General features: G+C 45.0%; 1 protein-coding gene and 1 long non-coding RNA gene across 2 annotated transcripts in view; one reads left to right on the top strand and one right to left on the bottom strand.

The window, feature by feature from the left end:
• Positions 1–16,504, bottom strand: part of ATP6V1B1 (ATPase H+ transporting V1 subunit B1) — a 31,243-nt gene that overhangs the window by 2,569 nt on the left and 12,170 nt on the right. The window contains exons 3-11 of the mRNA XM_081590346.1: positions 5,466–5,564; positions 5,171–5,264; positions 4,520–4,597; positions 3,818–3,957; positions 2,786–2,887; positions 2,234–2,331; positions 1,118–1,241; positions 808–958; positions 482–564 (exon numbers count right to left, since the gene is read on the bottom strand). Of these exons, the coding sequence (XP_081446472.1) occupies positions 482–564; positions 808–958; positions 1,118–1,241; positions 2,234–2,331; positions 2,786–2,887; positions 3,818–3,957; positions 4,520–4,597; positions 5,171–5,264; positions 5,466–5,564 (969 nt within the window). The remainder of the gene's footprint in view (positions 1–481; positions 565–807; positions 959–1,117; positions 1,242–2,233; positions 2,332–2,785; positions 2,888–3,817; positions 3,958–4,519; positions 4,598–5,170; positions 5,265–5,465; positions 5,565–16,504) is intronic.
• Positions 114–4,200, top strand: LOC145545563 (uncharacterized). The gene is made up of 3 exons (XR_014082151.1): positions 114–195; positions 632–741; positions 885–4,200. It is a non-coding gene; the product is annotated as an uncharacterized LOC145545563 (long non-coding RNA).

Below are 16,504 nucleotides of genomic sequence, written 5' to 3'. Positions count from 1 at the left end.
TCTATATCTATATATACTTTTATACTGTATACTTTTTTGCTGTTTTAGTTTCTTTTGGGGGGGGGGGCTGTACTAGGTGACATGTAACCAAGTATTGAAACTGTGCCCCCTAGCAATGGAAGCATGGAGTCCTAACCACTGGACCACCAGGAAATTCCCACCAATTTATTTTGTTCTCCACCATGCAACTGTATGGTAAGTATTATCATTCCCATTTTACAGATGTGGAAACTGAGGATTAGAGAGATGAAATGATTTTCTAAAGATCCCATAGCCAAGGAGGCTGGACTCCACCCAGACTTGTCTTCTGTCTGGGGACCAAACTGTCTTGCTGGGGATTCGCTCCTGTTTGGGGTTAGCCTTGCCCGGCCCCTCCTCATTCACTAGAGGTGAAATGCCGTGGGAAGTGGCACACTTGTTATTAGTCATTGTCTTTGGAGATGGTGGAGAGAGTTGGAAGTGGGTAGAGAGGGGACGGTACCTGTCTGTTATGAAGCTGTCTGTCCACGTAGATCTGTCCCTCTGTGATGAAGCCCGTCAGGTCTGGTATTGGGTGGGTGATATCTGCAAGGAGAAGCATTGGTGTCAGTATAGATGGTGCTCAGGTCTCCACCCACTCAGGGCCATGTAGGTTCTATTCCCTCACAGGAGTGGGTGACAGGTGGAGGCAAGGAAGGGACAGTGCCTACCCTGCTGGAGGAGTGGAGCTACTGTGCATCTATGGAAAGAAGCATGGGTCCTGTAAGTGTCTGAGTGGGACGGGAGGGCAGGGGACTGCAGGGGGCAGTGGGCAGGGAGGTGGCTCACCATCGTTGGGCATGGTGAGGATGGGGATCTGAGTGATGGATCCGCCCCGGCCCTCCACGCGGCCTGCCCGCTCGTAGATGGTGGCCAAGTCAGTGTACATGTACCCGGGGAAGCCTCGGCGCCCAGGCACCTCCTCTCTGGCAGCTGAGACCTGCAATACCCGTGGGCCTTGGGGTAAGAGGATGATACAAGGAAGGGGCATGGGGGGTTCAGTGACCACGAGTAATGGGGTGGGAGTGGGCCTGTGTGGGCCAGCTCTGGCCTCATGACTAGGGGGGCTGAGCCCGACACCCCTCGCCAGCCAACTCACCTCCCGCAAGGCCTCCGCATAGGAACTCATGTCTGTCAGTATGACCAGCACATGCTTCTCACACTGGTAGGCGAGGAACTCTGCCGTGGTCAGTGCCAGGCGCGGGGTGATGATCCGCTCGATCCTGCAGGTATGGCCAATGGTTAGAGCACCTGGAGGCCAGGCCTGTGCTCCATTTAGCCCCTGTGCTGCATAGAGGGTGAACTTGGAAGCTGGTACAGTACACGGCAGCAGAGGACTGGGGAAGATGAGCCCTGGCCCCTAGCCCCCAGGTCCAGGCCATGGTTCCTGGGAGACTGGGCCCTCAGTCACATCCTGCTGTTCAAGGTGGGAACAGGGACAGAGGCTGGGGCAGGCAGGCAGGGAGCTGGGTGAGAGGGCCTGGAGGGTCTGTCCCCAGGGCAGATGGTGTGTCAGAGCTCAGCAGCTGGTGCTCTGCGCATCCCTCCCCCGGGGCACCTGGGCTTGGGTCAGCCAGAAGGCTCACACTCTCTATGTCCTCAGGGTTCCTTCCTTCCTGTTCCCCTCACTGTTCCTGATCACATGCACGGGCCATACACCTGCCTGCCTTGCAGCGCCTTCCACCGTGAGTGCTCCGGGGCCCTTCCTCCCGCTCCAGGCACTCAGACCCCGGGCCCTGTGCCCATGGCACTTTTCTTTAGGATACCATCTGGGCCTCCTGAGCTCTGCTCTCTAGTTTCTGGAGTACCTTCAGCTCCCAGGACAGTTTATTAGATTTTTGGTTTTTTTTTTTCCATCACCTGACCTACAGATTTAAATTCACATTTTCTCAACTTTTAAAACAGCAGTTTTTCTAAGCAAATGGTTTAGGGAAATATCTCTTTAGTGGTGACCTTCTGGAAGCAAGTCTAAGATGAGGAGCCCTGACTTGGGGCAGTGGCTGGATGCAGGTTGTAGGGAGGGTGGATGGGCTGCAGGCAGCCAGCAGGCGGTGGTCTGGCTCTTGCTATCTCCTCATGCACCTCTTCCCCAGCCTCAGTTTCCCCATCTGCACAATGAGGGGTTGTTCTCCCAGCTCTGGCGAAGCCTGAGACCTGGGCTCCGGGTCTTGGAAGGGGGCAGGGCCTGCTGCCTACAGGTAGTGTGGGTGCTCACGTGGGGTCATTGGCCAAGTTCAGGAAGAGGCAGACGTTGCCCATGGTGCCGTTCTGCTCGAAGTCAGACTTGAAGAACCTGGCTGTCTCCATGTTCACCTGGACACACAGCAGGGAGGGCTGGAGGCGGGGCCAGGCCCCTCCCATCTCTTCCAGTAAAGCCTATTACTGACCAGCTATCAGTCAGTGGGGTCTCATCAGAACCCCAGAGAGAGGTTCAGACGTCAGGCTGAGCTGCTCAGTGTCACCCTGCTCCTCACCTGACCCGCTAAACCTCTTGGTCCTCTGAGGGCCCCTGGGTTCCCCGTCCCGAAGTCATCTTTTCTCCCAATTTCCTCCTTTCCCAGCTGCCCGAGAACCCTCTTAGGGCTGCTGTGGGGGACACACTGCCCAGCCCTCATTCACTCTTGCTTCTCCCAACAGACAGCCCAGGTTCTCAACGAGAAGGATAACGCCTCCCCCCTTAGACTGGGTATGCCTGGGGCCAAGGGGCCAAGGGGCCAAGGGCCCGCCCACCGCCTACAAAACTTGCCATCTTCCCAATCTCTCTTACCCCCATGGCTGCAAAGACAATGGCAAAGTTATCGTCATGATAGTCCAGCACGGCCTTGGACTTCTTCACCAGCCCAGCCTGGCGGCAGATTTGGGCAGCGATCTGGGGACAGGAGGAAGGACGTCAGAACTGGAGCCTGAGCCGGCCCCTCGGCACCACTGAGGAGTGTGGACAGGCCGATGCTCAGTCTATCCTCCTGCTGAGGCCTTAGGTGGGAGGGACCCAAGGTCACACATGGAAGGGCTGCCCTGGGTCCTACAGATGCTTCCAGGGGAGGGGCCGCCCCAGCCCACGGTGCCTGTCATGAAGAGCAAGGTGGAAAAACAGTTCTAAAGAACAACTATCTACCTCGAGTTTGGGGCAACTAGGTCCTTCAGAATCCCCTGCCCCCCCGCCCCATGCTGGGATGTCTCTGGAGCCGGTGATGTGTGGGGTTACCAGATCCAGGATGAACGTGTGTGTAGGCAGGAGGCAGGGACACTTAGACCATCCATCACTCCGGGCATTTTGAAGGTGAGCTGGGGTGCATCCAGGAGTAGCGGGGATGGGTGGTCAGTGGCAACCATCTAGAAACCTTGTCACACCAGCTGCTCTGGGAAGAACTGGGCTGTTTGCTCTTGGTGGTGTGGGTAGGGTAGGAAACTTGCCCAGAGAAGTTTCACACAGTTGTGGGGCTGGCAAGAGGTGGGGTTTGCTCAGTGCAGGCACGTAAAGACCACTATGAGGACCAGTGGGTAGAGCTGTCTTCTCGGCTGAGCAGGACTTTCAACACTGAGGCTATAAGTGGGCTCTCTCGTGAACCAGTGGGGGCCCCACTCATTCAGGAATGAGCCTTGCAGATCTGTCTGGGGACACCAAGGGGGGCCTGTGCAGCCCTGAGGCCCGGAGCTGCCACAAGACAGCTGCCGGTGACCCTAGCTCCGCTGGCCCCTGCCCGCTTGGCACAGGAGGCGCCCTTGCTGGCCCACGAGCTCTGGCCTCTGCTCTGGCCTTTGCCCTTGGTCGTGCCTGCAGGCCCCATGCAGTCCTTACCTCATTGTGGGGGAGCCCAGCTGCTGAGAAGATGGGGATCTTCTGACCACGGGCAATGCTGTTCATGACGTCGATGGGCGAGATGCCTGTCTGGATCATCTCCTCAGGGTAGATGCGGTCGTGAGGGTTGATGGGCTGGCCTGGGAGATGGCAGTCACAGGCCCTGCTGGAGGGTTCAAGCCCTTCCCTGTGTACCGCCCCCAGCCCTGCCCCAGTAGCACCGCGGGACAGAATTTTCTTCGATGATGGAAATGTGCTCTAACTGCGCTGCCCACGATGCAGGCTTGGCCACCTGTAGCTACTGAGCACGTGCAGTGGGGTTTTGACATGAAATTTTATTTCATTTGAATCAGTTTGTATTTAAATAAAAACCACAGCCCTTTGCTCTGTTGAATGGTACCATCTAGGCACGTTAGATGTGGCAGAGGGTCTTGGGCCTGTGGGGAATTTGCACAATGATGATGACATTTTATAGGAATGGGACGTGAAGGGCCACTGGCCCCGGACAGGGAGGCCTTTGCTGCTGTCATATCTCACCTGATCTGCCTGTTGGTCTGACCAGTCCTGGGGGTGAACCCTGGGCAATGGCCCTGGCCTATATCTGAGGCAGAACTTCCAAGTATGAGGTGACATAGGCTGTGACTGGGGTGGGGAAAGGTGGTTGGAAGCTGGGTCGTGAGAGCTGTCCAAAGCCTCACTTACCGTTGATATCCAGGAAGTCCTCTGCCATGACCACTGGCCCCTTGTCAATGGGTTTGCCTGAGCCATTGAAAACCCGACCTGGGGGTGGGTGAGGGGGGTTGGAGAATGCTCAGGACCAGCCCTGGGTCTCTCACTGCTGCTCACCCTCCACACCACCACCAGCTCCCACTGTCCCTCCTGTCCCAAATGCCCCATGTCCCCCTGCCCTCAGCCCTCAGTGACCCCCAGGGAGCTGGCTACAGTGACTGTCTCCTTGGGGGCCTTCCCTCCTCTCCTGGAAACCTTTATAGGCAAGACCTTGGCCGGGACAATGACTCTAATGGGGCGTGTTAGAGCTGGAGAGAGGAGAGAGCCTGGGATGCCAGATCTTGGGAGAAAACTAGGGGATGCACAGTTCACTTCAGCTTGACCCCAAACGTCCTCGTCCTCTAGTTTACTGAAGTTGCCTTCTTCACGTACTGAACACCTGCTGTATGTCAGGCCCCGAGCGCGGGCTGGGGGTCAAAGAGAAGGCATAAGCTCTGATCTCGCAGGGCTCCCCGGGGAGGCAGACAGGTGGGGAGGCAAGGACAGTGCGGTCTGTTAAGGACTTGGTCAGGGGCGCTGGAACGGACAGAGGGGCGCTCCACCCTGCCCAACCCTACCCCTCACCCAGCATGTCCTCCGACACTGGGGTCCGTAGGATGTCCCCTGTGAATTCGCAGGTGGTCTTCTGGGCATCAATCCCAGAGGTCCCTTCAAACACCTACAGGATAAGAGGTTAGTAACCTTAATAAGGGGTTTGCTGGGGAGAATGGGGCCTCCCACTCTAAGCTCCCTTTGTGTCCAGCTCTGGGCAAGGTGCTTTCAGGAAAAACAGGCCATTTTCTGCCTTTGGAGTTTGAAGTGGAAACTTTGTGGGTTCATTCACTTATTCAACCAGAAACATCTTAGTGACACCACTTACCTGCACAATTGCCTTGGTCCCAGACACCTCGAGCACTTGCCCACTCCTCTGAGTCCCATTGGGGAGGGTGAAGTTGACAATCTCAGCATACTGGGCAAACTGGTACGAGGGGAGAGCAGCCCAGAGTGACAATGAGACCAGAGGTCTCCTCCCTGTCACCTCCCCAGCCTTCCCCAGTCTCAAGCTTCTTTCTCCCATCTTGTGCCCAGACACTCTTGGAAATGAACTTGAGAGACTGGTTAAGTGGCAAGTTTGAATTCTGTTTGCAAGGCAGTATACTTGGATGGGTAGGATCACTGACTTTAGAGTTGGAAGACCAGGGTTAGAATTGAAACTCTGACACTTAGAAGCTGTGTGACCTTGTTGAAGTTACATAATGTCTCTGAGCCTTACTTTCCTCATCTTTAAAGTGGGAATAATACTAACCCCTATTTCATAGGGCTGCTGTGAGAAGGAATATACACTATATGGTAAATCATTATCTGCAAGGTGCTGGGACCTTGCAACAGCTCAATAAAATGTAGTAGCTATTGTGGCTGTTTAGGTTTCCTGACCATTGTTTCTGCCCCTGTGGACTAATGATGAACACACTGGCAAAGTGCTCTCCTTGGCTCCCATGTGTCCCCATCTACCAGTGGCAATCATTCCCTAGTCACGGGGCTGGGATCAATTCATGTGTAGTCCTCACAGTCTTCAGGAATAAAAAGAATCAGGCAGTCACTTCTCTTTTGGTTAAGATCAAATGAGGTATTCATTCTTAGTGTTAGAATCAGGCCGATATCTGGAATACGTAAAGAAATCTTACAACTCAACAATAAAAAGACAAATACTGGACTTCCCTGGTGGTCCAATGGTTAAGAATCCGCCTGCCAATGCAGGGGACACAGGTTTGATCCTTGGCCCGGGAGGATTCTACAAGCCATGGGGCAACTAACCCCGTGAGCCACAACTACTGAAGCCCGTGCACTAGAGCCCGTGTTCTGCAACAAAAGAAGCCACTGCAATGAGAAGCCAAAGTACCGCAGCCAGAAATTAGCCCCTGTTCACCACAACCAGAGAAAGCCCGTGTGCAGCAATGAAGACCCAGTGCAGCCAAAAACTAATTTGTTAATTAAAAAAAGATGAATATGCTATTTTAAGATGGCAAAGGATCTAAATAAATATTTATCCAAAGAAGATACACATATGCCCAACTAATTAGTCATTGAGCTTCCCTGGTAGCTCAGCTGGTAAAGAATCTGCCTGCAATGCAGGAGACCTGGGTTCGATCCCTGGGGTGGGAAGATCCCCTGGAGGAGGGCATGGCAACCCACTCCAGTATTCTTGCCTGGACACTCCCCACGGACAGAGAGGCCTGGCTGGCTACAGTCCCTGGGGTCACAAAGAGTTGGACATGACTGAGCGACTAAGTAAATAGCACAAACTAATTAGTCATTAAAGAAATGGAAACACACAATGAAATAGCACTTCACACTCACAACTGTAATAAAAACAGATAATAGCACGTGTTAAGGTTGTGGAGGAACTGGAACACTCGGACACTGCTGGTGTGAAGGTAAAATTGTGTGGCCACTTTAGAAAACAGTCTGGCAGTTTCTCAAAAGGTTAAACACAGAGTTACAATATGACTCAACAATTCCATCTCCAGATGTATGCCCAAGAGAAATGGGAACACATATCCACATAAAAACTTGCATATGAAGGTTCATAGCAGCGTTATTTACAATAGGCAAAAAGTGAAAATGACCCAAAAGTCCACAAACTGATAACTGGGTAAACAAAGGTGGGCTATCCATGCAGTAGAATACAAGTCAGCTTTAAAAAGGGATGAAGTACTGATACAGGCTAAGTTAAAGAAGCCAGACACAGCAAGCCACAGAGGACATGGTTCCACTGATACCAAGTGTCCAGACTGGTCAAATCCACAAAGCAAGAAGATTGTGATTGCTGGGGCCTGGCGGAGAAAGGCTTGGGGGTGGCAACTAACAGGTGCAGGGGTTCTCTCTGAGGTGATGAGAATGTTCTGGAATCAAGTAGTGCTGATGGTTGCACAAGTCTGTGTATAGACTAAAACCCACTGAACTATACACTTGAAAAGAGCAAAGTTTATAGCATATAAATTATAAATCAATTAAAAAAAACAATCAGTCTGTCCCTCCGGGATCACAGATGGGCAGGTGGAGGGCTGCCCGGTGGGAATCCCCAAGCTCTGCTGTCTGTGTGGGCTTCAGGAGCCAAGTTCTAGAGGAGGCTATGAGCTGAGCCACAGAAGCTGGGCTGAGAGGGCAGCCCCTCCCCTCTAGCCCTGGTCCTCAGCTCTGGTCAGCACCGGGAGAGCTAAGTCCTCTACCTGCACCTTCTTCCAGGGGAGGTACTGAAGAGATGATATAGCATCGCCCAGTATCCCTCACCTTGCTGCCCATCCATCTTGCTTCCTTGATTCACTTCAGGGAATAAGTCATAATCATAATCCAATAAAAATAAATGATAAAAAGATTGCACCTCTCCATGCAGTGTTTTCTAATATTCTGGGAAATTAAAGCACTCCTTTAAATTACTCCTTGGACATTAGAGGAAATCAAAAGTAAATGACAGGAGAAACAAAAAATAATAAAAAGGATAGCACTTCATGCCACAACTGATAGCAAGCTGTACAATGTTTCTGACCATAAGCAAAGTAAGGTAGAAGCTGATAACAAAAAGACAGTGAGAAAAAACTTCCTATGTTTGGAAATTTTGAAACATTCTAAATAACACATTAGCAAACATTTAGCACTAAACAAAAATGAAAAACTATTTTTCAACATATATGTGACACATTTAAAGTTTTAAAGGCTTATATTAGAAAAGAGAAAAGGTAGAGGTAGTTTTAAATGTAGGCAACATGAAAAGTTAGAAAAAAGAACAGCATTAAAATTCCAAATAAGATTGAAGAAATAATAAAAGGGCAGAGATCATTGAAAAAGAAACAGATACATAATAGAGAAGATCAACAAAGCCAAACTGGTTCTTTGAAAGCTTGATAAAATAGACAAATCTCTGGCAACACTAAGAAAAAAGACATGAGTAAATAATTGTTGGAATAAAAAAAGTCAAAATTAGCTGTACTAATACTATTAAAAAATAATTTTAAACTTAGGAATAACTTTATGCAGCATTTCAGATCTTAAATTAAATGAATAAATTTCTTGAAGAATACAAATCAAATCCAATTAAAAGCAAAATAGAAAGCCAGGATACACCTATAATCTTCAAGATATCAGATAAATAACTTAAAATATTTCCATGAAGAAAACACTAGTCCCAGATAACTAATGAGTTCTAACAATCAAGAAACAAATAATTTGAAACTTACTTAAGCTCTTCAAAAGACTGAAAGAAAAACTCCAGTCTTAATTCATTTTATGAGTCAAGGATAATCTTGATACAAAATAAGATATTAATGGGAAAATTATAGGCAATCTCAATCATGAACATAGATGCAAAAATACTAAGCAGATATTAGCAAACTAAATCCAGCAACGTACCAAAAAAGACCAAGTTACGAACAAACCAAGGAATTGAAGAAAACATTTTAAAAACAAAAAATGAAGATAAATGCACACTCACACAAATAAAAATAAAAAAGACCAAGCTAGGATTATTCCAGGAATTCAAAGTTAGTCTAATATTAGAAAATCTACTAATATGTTTACCTTGCTAATGAATTAGAAGATTAAAAAACATATTATTTCAACAAGTTTTAGAAAAAGTTAAAACTACCCATGATTGAAAACACAAACAAACAAAAAGAACAAAACTATTCTTTGAAAACAGAATAAAAGGGTAATTCCTTAACCTTAAAAAGTAGCCTCAGGAAACCTATAAAAAATAGTATAATGTATAAAACATTCTCTTTAAAATTAGAAGCAAAACAACACTGCCTGCTATCATCATTCCATTCAGCTTTATTGGAGGAACTAACCAAAGTAATAAGATGGAGAGAAAACAGAGATTAGAAGAAAACAAAACTGTAAAATGAACAACTCCCAAACCCCAAATCTAATAGATAGTATCCCCGAAAAAATTATAGATTAATTTCTCTTACAAATATAGATGCAGAAATTATAAATAAACTATTGGTCAGTCAAATCAAAGAGTATATTAAATAAATAAACAAGTATGACCAAGTAGGGTTTATTCTAGCCATGCCAGCTTAGATCAATCAATCTTTGGGAATCAGCCAACATTTCACAACATTGTTCATAATAATGGGGAGTTTGTGAACCTAAAAGAAAAATCACACAGGATTATGTAAATAGAAACCAAAAGGCTTTCGATATAATCCAGCAGTAGTTTTCTAACGTAGTCCTATGTAAAACAGGAATGGAAGGTAACTCCTTGCATACTAGACTATTTACCAAAGCCAGCATCAATATCCTTGTAAATGGTAAAATGCTAAACCCATTTCATTTCCAATAAAATCAGTAATGCACAGAGAGAGATGCTTATATCACTACTTTACATAATATTGCTTTGGAAATTTTAGTTTATAAGTAAGACAGAAAAAAAAGTTGAAAAGTATACTAACAAATATAAATAATGTTCTGTTTTGTTTTTTTTAATTTTCTTTATAAAAATATTTATTTTTTAATTGAAAGATAATTGCTTTACAGATTTTTATTGTTTTCTTCCAAGTAGCAACATGAATCAGCCATAGATTGTTTTTTGAAAGGTTCAGAAATGTTGAAGAAAGGCTGTGGAAACATTCCAGATTATAGGAGGCTAAACAGACGTGATGATTAAATGTGATACCTGGCCATAGACTGAATCCTATTCCAGAGGGAGAAAAATGCTATAAAAGACTTAGTAAGTCAGCTTATAAACTGGAATATAGATTGTAGATTAGATAAAAGTATCAGGTCAATTTCGTGTTGATAACTACTGTGGTTATGTAAGAATATATCCTTATTCTTCAGAAGTACACACTAAAGTTTTGGACATAAGTTACCCTCAAAAGCTCTAAAGAAAAAAAAACAAGAACACATACACACACACACATACACTCAGAGCATATACTAGAACAAATAGGTATATGGACGTTCCTTGCACTATTTTTATTTTTGCAACCTTTTATAAATTTGCAATTGTTCTAATAAAAAGTAAAATTAAAGTATGCCAGTGGAAAAAGAGACATGATTCCCTTTATTTGCAGATGATATTGTATACCTAAAAAAGCTTCAGAGGAGCTAGTTAAAAATGAAAACAAATAAAAACAACCCCACCAAAAAAAAAAAAAAAAAAAAAACCCCACACAGAATTAATAAGAGAACTTGGCTATATATAAGATAAATATATAACAATCAATCTCAGATTATTTTCCATTATATGTTATTATAAGATTTGAATATAGTTCCCTGTTACACAGTAAACTTTTGTGGCTTAGCTATTTTAAGTAGCTTGTACCTGTTAATCCCATTCTCATAATTTATCTCATAATCTGAAAAATAAAATAAAATGGAGTCACTCTTGGTATGTATTCTCTTCATTAAGTTTTATAGTCATGACTTTCCTTTTGTGTGTGTTTGCTATACCTCAATTAAACTTAAAACAAGACAACACTGAATCACTTTGCTGTACATCTGAAACTAACATAATATTGTAAATCAACTATACTTCAATTTAAAAAGAATGTGTTTCTCCCCAAAAGAATCACAGAATGTTAAAAGGGATCATTCAACACAATTTATGCAAAAAGCGAAAAAAATCAATCTCTTTTCTATTCCAGCAATAAACACAAGAGGAAATGGAGAGAAATATTTCATTCACAATAGGGTCAAAACCAATAAAATATCTGGAAATAAATTTCACAAGAAAAGTACAAGAAAATAATAAAATTTTACTAAAGGACAGAAAACAAGCCCTGAACAAATGGAGAGCAATAGTGTTTTCCAAAACAGTATGACTTACTATCATAAAAATTCAAATCCTTTTCAAATGTATATAAATTCAATGCTTCCCCAATGGATTGTTTCTCCTGGAACTTAAAAATGATCTTCAGTTCAGTTCAGTCGCTCAGTCGTGTCCGACTCTTTGCGACCCCATGAATTGCAGGACGCCAGGCCTCCTTGTGCATCACCAACTCCCAGAGTCCACCCAAACCCATGTCCATCGAGTCGGTGATGCCATCCAACCATCTCATCGTCTGTCATCCCCTTCTCCTCCTGCCCCCAATCCTACCCAGCATTAGGGTCTTGTCCAATGAGTCAACTCTTCGCATGAGGTGGCCAAAGTATTGGAGTTTCAGCTTCAACATCAGTCCTTCCAATGAACACCCAGGATTGATCTCCTTTAGGATGGATTGATTGGATCTCCTTGCAGTCCAAGGGACTCCCAAGAGTCTTCTCCAACACCACAGTTCAAAAGCATCAATTCTGCGGTGCTCAGCTTTCTTCACTCTCCAACTCTCACATCCATATATGACCACTGGAAAAACCATAGCCTTGACTAGACGGACTTTTGTTGGCAAAGTAATGTCTCTGCTTTTATATATGCTATCTAGGTTGGCCATAACCTTCCTTCCAAGGAGTAAGTGTCTTTTAATTTCATGGCTGCAATCACCATCAGCAGTGATTTTGGAGCCCAGAAAAATTAAGTCTGACACTGTTTCCCCATCTATTTCCCATGAAGTGATGGGACCAGATGCCATGATCTTAGTTTTCTGAACGTTGAGCTTTAAGCCAACTTTTTCACTCTCCTCTTTCACTTTCATCAAGAGGCTCTTTAGTTCTTCTTCACTTTCTGCCATAAGGGTGGTGTCATCCGCATATCTGAGGTTATTGATATTTCTCCCGGCAATCTTGATTCCAGCTTGTGTTTCTTCCAGCCCAGCATTTCTCATGATGTACTCTTCATGGAAGTTAAATAAGCAGGGTGACAATATACAGCCTTGACGTACTCCTTTTCTTATTTGGAACCAGTCTGTTGTTCCATGTCCAGTTCTAACTGTTGCTTCCTGACCTGCATACAGGTTTCTCAAGAGACAGGTCAGATGGTCTGGTATTTCCAACTCTTGAAGAATTTTCCATAGATTATTGTGATCCACACAGTCAAAGGCTTTGGCATAGTCAATAAAGCAGAAATAGATGTTTTTCTGGAACTCTCTTGCTTTTCAATGATCCAGTGGATATTGGCAATTTGATCTCTGGTTCCTCTGCCTTTTCTAAAACCAGCTTGAACATCTGGAAGTTCATGGTTCACATATTGCTGAAGCCTGGCTTGGAGAATTTTGAGCATTACTTTACTAGCATGTGACATGAGTGCAATTGTGCAGTAGTTTGAGCATTCTTTGGCATTGCTTTTCTTTGAGATTGGAACGAAAACTGACCTTTTCCAGTCCTGTGGCCACTGCTGAGTTTTCCAAATTTGCTGGCGTATCGAGTGCAGCACTTTCACAGCATCATCTTTGAGGATTTGAAATAGCTCAACTGGAATTCCATCACCTCCACTAGCTTTGTTCGTAGTGATGCTTTCTAAGGCCCACTTGACTTCGCATTCCAGGATGTCTGGCTCTAGGTGAGTGATCACACCATCGTGATTATCTGGGTTGTGAAGATCTTTTTTGTACAGTTCTTCTGTGTATTCTTGCCACCTCTTCTTAATATCTTCTGCTTCTGTTAGGTCTATACCATTTCTGTCCTTCATCGAGCCCATCTTTGCATGAAATGTTCCCTTGGTATCTCTAATTTTCTTGAAGAGATCTCTAGTCTTTCCCATTCTGTTGTTTTCCTCTATTTCTTTGCACTGATCGCTGAGGAAGGCTTTCTTCTCTCTCCTTGCTATTCTTTGGAACTCTGCATTCAGATGGGAATATCTTTCCTTTTCTCCTTTGCTTTTCACTTCTCTTCCCAGCTATCTGTAAGGCCTCCTCAGACAGCCATTTTGCTTTTTTGCATTTCTTTTCCATGGGGATGGCCTTGATCCCTGTCTCCTGTACAATGTCACGAACCTCTGTCCATAGTTCATCAGGCACTCTGTCTATCAGATCTTGTCCCTTAAATCTATTTGTCACTTCTATTGTATACTCATAAGGGATTTGATCTAGGTCATACCTGAATGGACTAGTGGTTTTCCCTACTTTCTTCAATTTAAGTCTGAATTTGGCAATAAGCAGTTCATGATCTGAGCCACAGTCTGCTCCCGGTCTTGTTTTTGCTGACTGTATAGAGCTTCTCCATCTTTGGCTGCAAAGAATATAATCAGTCTGATTTTGGTGTTGACCATCTGGTGATGTCCACCTGTAGAGTCTTCTTTTGTGTTGTTGGAAGAGTATGTTTGCTATGACCAGTGCGTTCTCTTGGCAAAACTCTATTAGCCTTTGCCCTGCTTCATTCTGTACTCCAAGGCCAAATTTGCCTTTACACCAGGTGTTTCTTGACTTCCTACTTTTGCATTCCAGTCCCCTATAATGAAAAGGACATCTTTTTTGGGTGTTAGTTCTAGAAGGTCTTGTAGGTCTTCATAGAACCGTTCAACTTCAGCTTCTTCAGCATTACTGGTCGGGGCATAGACTTGGGTTACTGTGATATTGAATGGTTTGCCTTGGAAACGAACAGAGATCATTCTGTCGTTTTTGAGATTGCATCCAAGTACTGCATTTTGGACTCTTTTGTTGACCATGATGGCTACTCCATTTCTTCTAAGGGATTCCTGCCCACAGTAGTAGATATAATGGTGATCTAAGTTAAATTCACCCATTCCAGTCCATCTTAGTTCGCTGATTCCTAGTATGTCAACATTCACTCTTGCCATCTCCTGTTTGACCACTTCCAAATTGCCTTGATTCATGGACCTAACATTCCAGGTTCCTCTGCAATATTGCTCTTTACAGCATCAGACTTTGCGTCTATCACCAGTCACATCCACAGCTGGGTATCATTTTTGCTTTGGCTCCATCCCATTATTCTTTCTGGAGTTATTTCTCCACTGATCTCCAGTAGCATATTGGGCACTTACTGACCTGGGGAGTTCATCTTTCAGTGTCCTATCTTTTTGCCTTTTCATACTGTTCATGGGGTTCTTAAGGCAAGAATACTGAAGTGATCTTAAAATGATCTTAAAATCAGTTAAATGTCTGAGAATATCCAAAAGCAGTTATGGAAAAGATTAGGAGTGGAGGACTTGCCTTGTCAGATATTAAAACATGCTCTAAAGCTACTGAGGTCAAGTGGTTAGTGCTGGTGTGAGGAAAATAAATAGAGACGTGTTCAGAAACAGAGCCCAGATTTTAGGAGATTATTAGAGAACAAATGTGGCATATGAGTTCACAGGAGAAAAGAATATATTGTAGGAATGGTTCTAAGATAACTGGGTATCTACTCCCATTATAAACACAAAACAGACTCCAGGCATATACAAATTTAAATATAAAACTAAAATAAATAAAACACCTGAAGAACTTTTCTTCTTTCCCTTCTTACAGAATAATCTAGCTAAAAGCTGGATAAGAGAGACATCTTTAAGCAAGGTAAGAAATCCAGAAGCCGCAAACAAAAAGTAGAAATCTTTGATACCATAAACATTTGAAATTTCTGTATGGCAAAGATACCATCAACAAAGGTGAACGAACAATAAACAAAGCAAAATGTACAACTCAATACGTAGGAAGAGTTCACAGAGGAGGAAGTGAGACGTCAACAGAGAAAGATACTCAACCCCCCCTAGTCATCAGGGAAATGCAACTAGAAGCAAGACAGAACTAGTCTTAGCTATTAGGCAAAATTACAGGTGAACACATCAGGGATGAAAAGATGCTAGGAAGTGGGTCCTCTCATGTATCACTGCCTTGCTGGACAAGCAATTTTGCTCCAAGTTGTCAATATCTATATAAAAAGATATATACACTTTGAACCAGCAGTTCTATTTTGGGAGAATCTATCCTGCAGCAATAAAGGCATCTGTATAAAAGGGATATATATCGCTGTACTATTTGTAACAGCAAAACCTGAAAACAGGTTGAATGTCTATCAAAAAGGAAATACATCACAGTACATTCATACCACAGTAAACCCAAACCACAGTAACTATCAAAAAGGATAACTAAAATCTACCACATGGAGGAAATACTCCACACATTTTAAGAGACTAACAAACACCAACATTAACATCTAACATGCTTATATTTGCCCACAGATAGAAGGATCTTTACTTGGTTATCAAGAGGTTGGGAATAAAGAGGTCAGGAGCAAATAGTTAACTTTGTGTTTTTAATTTCAGTAGTTACAAAAAGCATGTTTTGTGTGTGCACGTAATTAAAATGTAAAAAAAAAAGTTAGGGGGACGTCCCTTCACTGCAGGGGGTGGGGGTTCCATCTCTAGCTGGGGAACTAAGATCTGGGAGGTGCCCCGTGAGGCCAAAAAGAAAAAAGAAAAAAAAAAATTGGAGACCTATTCAAGTACAGTGATGTGGCTGTCACCATCATTACTATCGTTATATTCCCTGCTGTCCACAAGCCAGTGTCCTTAAGGGCCAGGGAAGAGGGGTGGATGGTTCAGTTCCCCAAAGCGGTGTGAGCAAGACGGGGTCCTCTTTCCCAGGGCGCCCCTGCTGGGGTGGAATCTGAGACCGGAGGATTCCCAGCTCTGACAGTAGCTCTGGCTCGGGCCCCTCCTTGTCCTGTGAAGAGTATGCCAGGAAGGCGATCTTGTTCTCCCTTCAAGCACCCTCAGATCCCGCGGAGTGCGGAACCTGAGAGAGAGAGCTCGCTCCAAGAAGAGTGGTCTGAGGTCCGCTGAGGGGACCGGCTTTGGCTTCGCAACCACAAGAGGGAGCCCGAGAGCAAGGACTAGCGGGGTAAGGGGTCCCGGGGGACCAGGGAAGTGCAAGTCCTTGATCCTTCCCCTCTCCTGCTCTCTAGGAAATGGCCATTGGCCTCGTTGTCTGTGGCGCAGATGGTGGGCTGCTAACCTCAGGAGGAAAACTACTGGATAGAGCCCCGGCCCGAGTGGGCTCCAAGGCAGTGGACCCAAGAGAAGACAAGCAGCTGGGTGATAAAACTGAT

Source organism: Giraffa tippelskirchi, chromosome 4, assembly GCF_054371585.1.
Source record: "Giraffa tippelskirchi isolate mGirTip1 chromosome 4, T2T-mGirTip1v1.2.pri, whole genome shotgun sequence".
Classification (NCBI taxonomy): Eukaryota; Metazoa; Chordata; class Mammalia; order Artiodactyla; family Giraffidae; genus Giraffa; species Giraffa tippelskirchi.
This window is presented reverse-complemented; position numbering and strand designations above follow the sequence as displayed.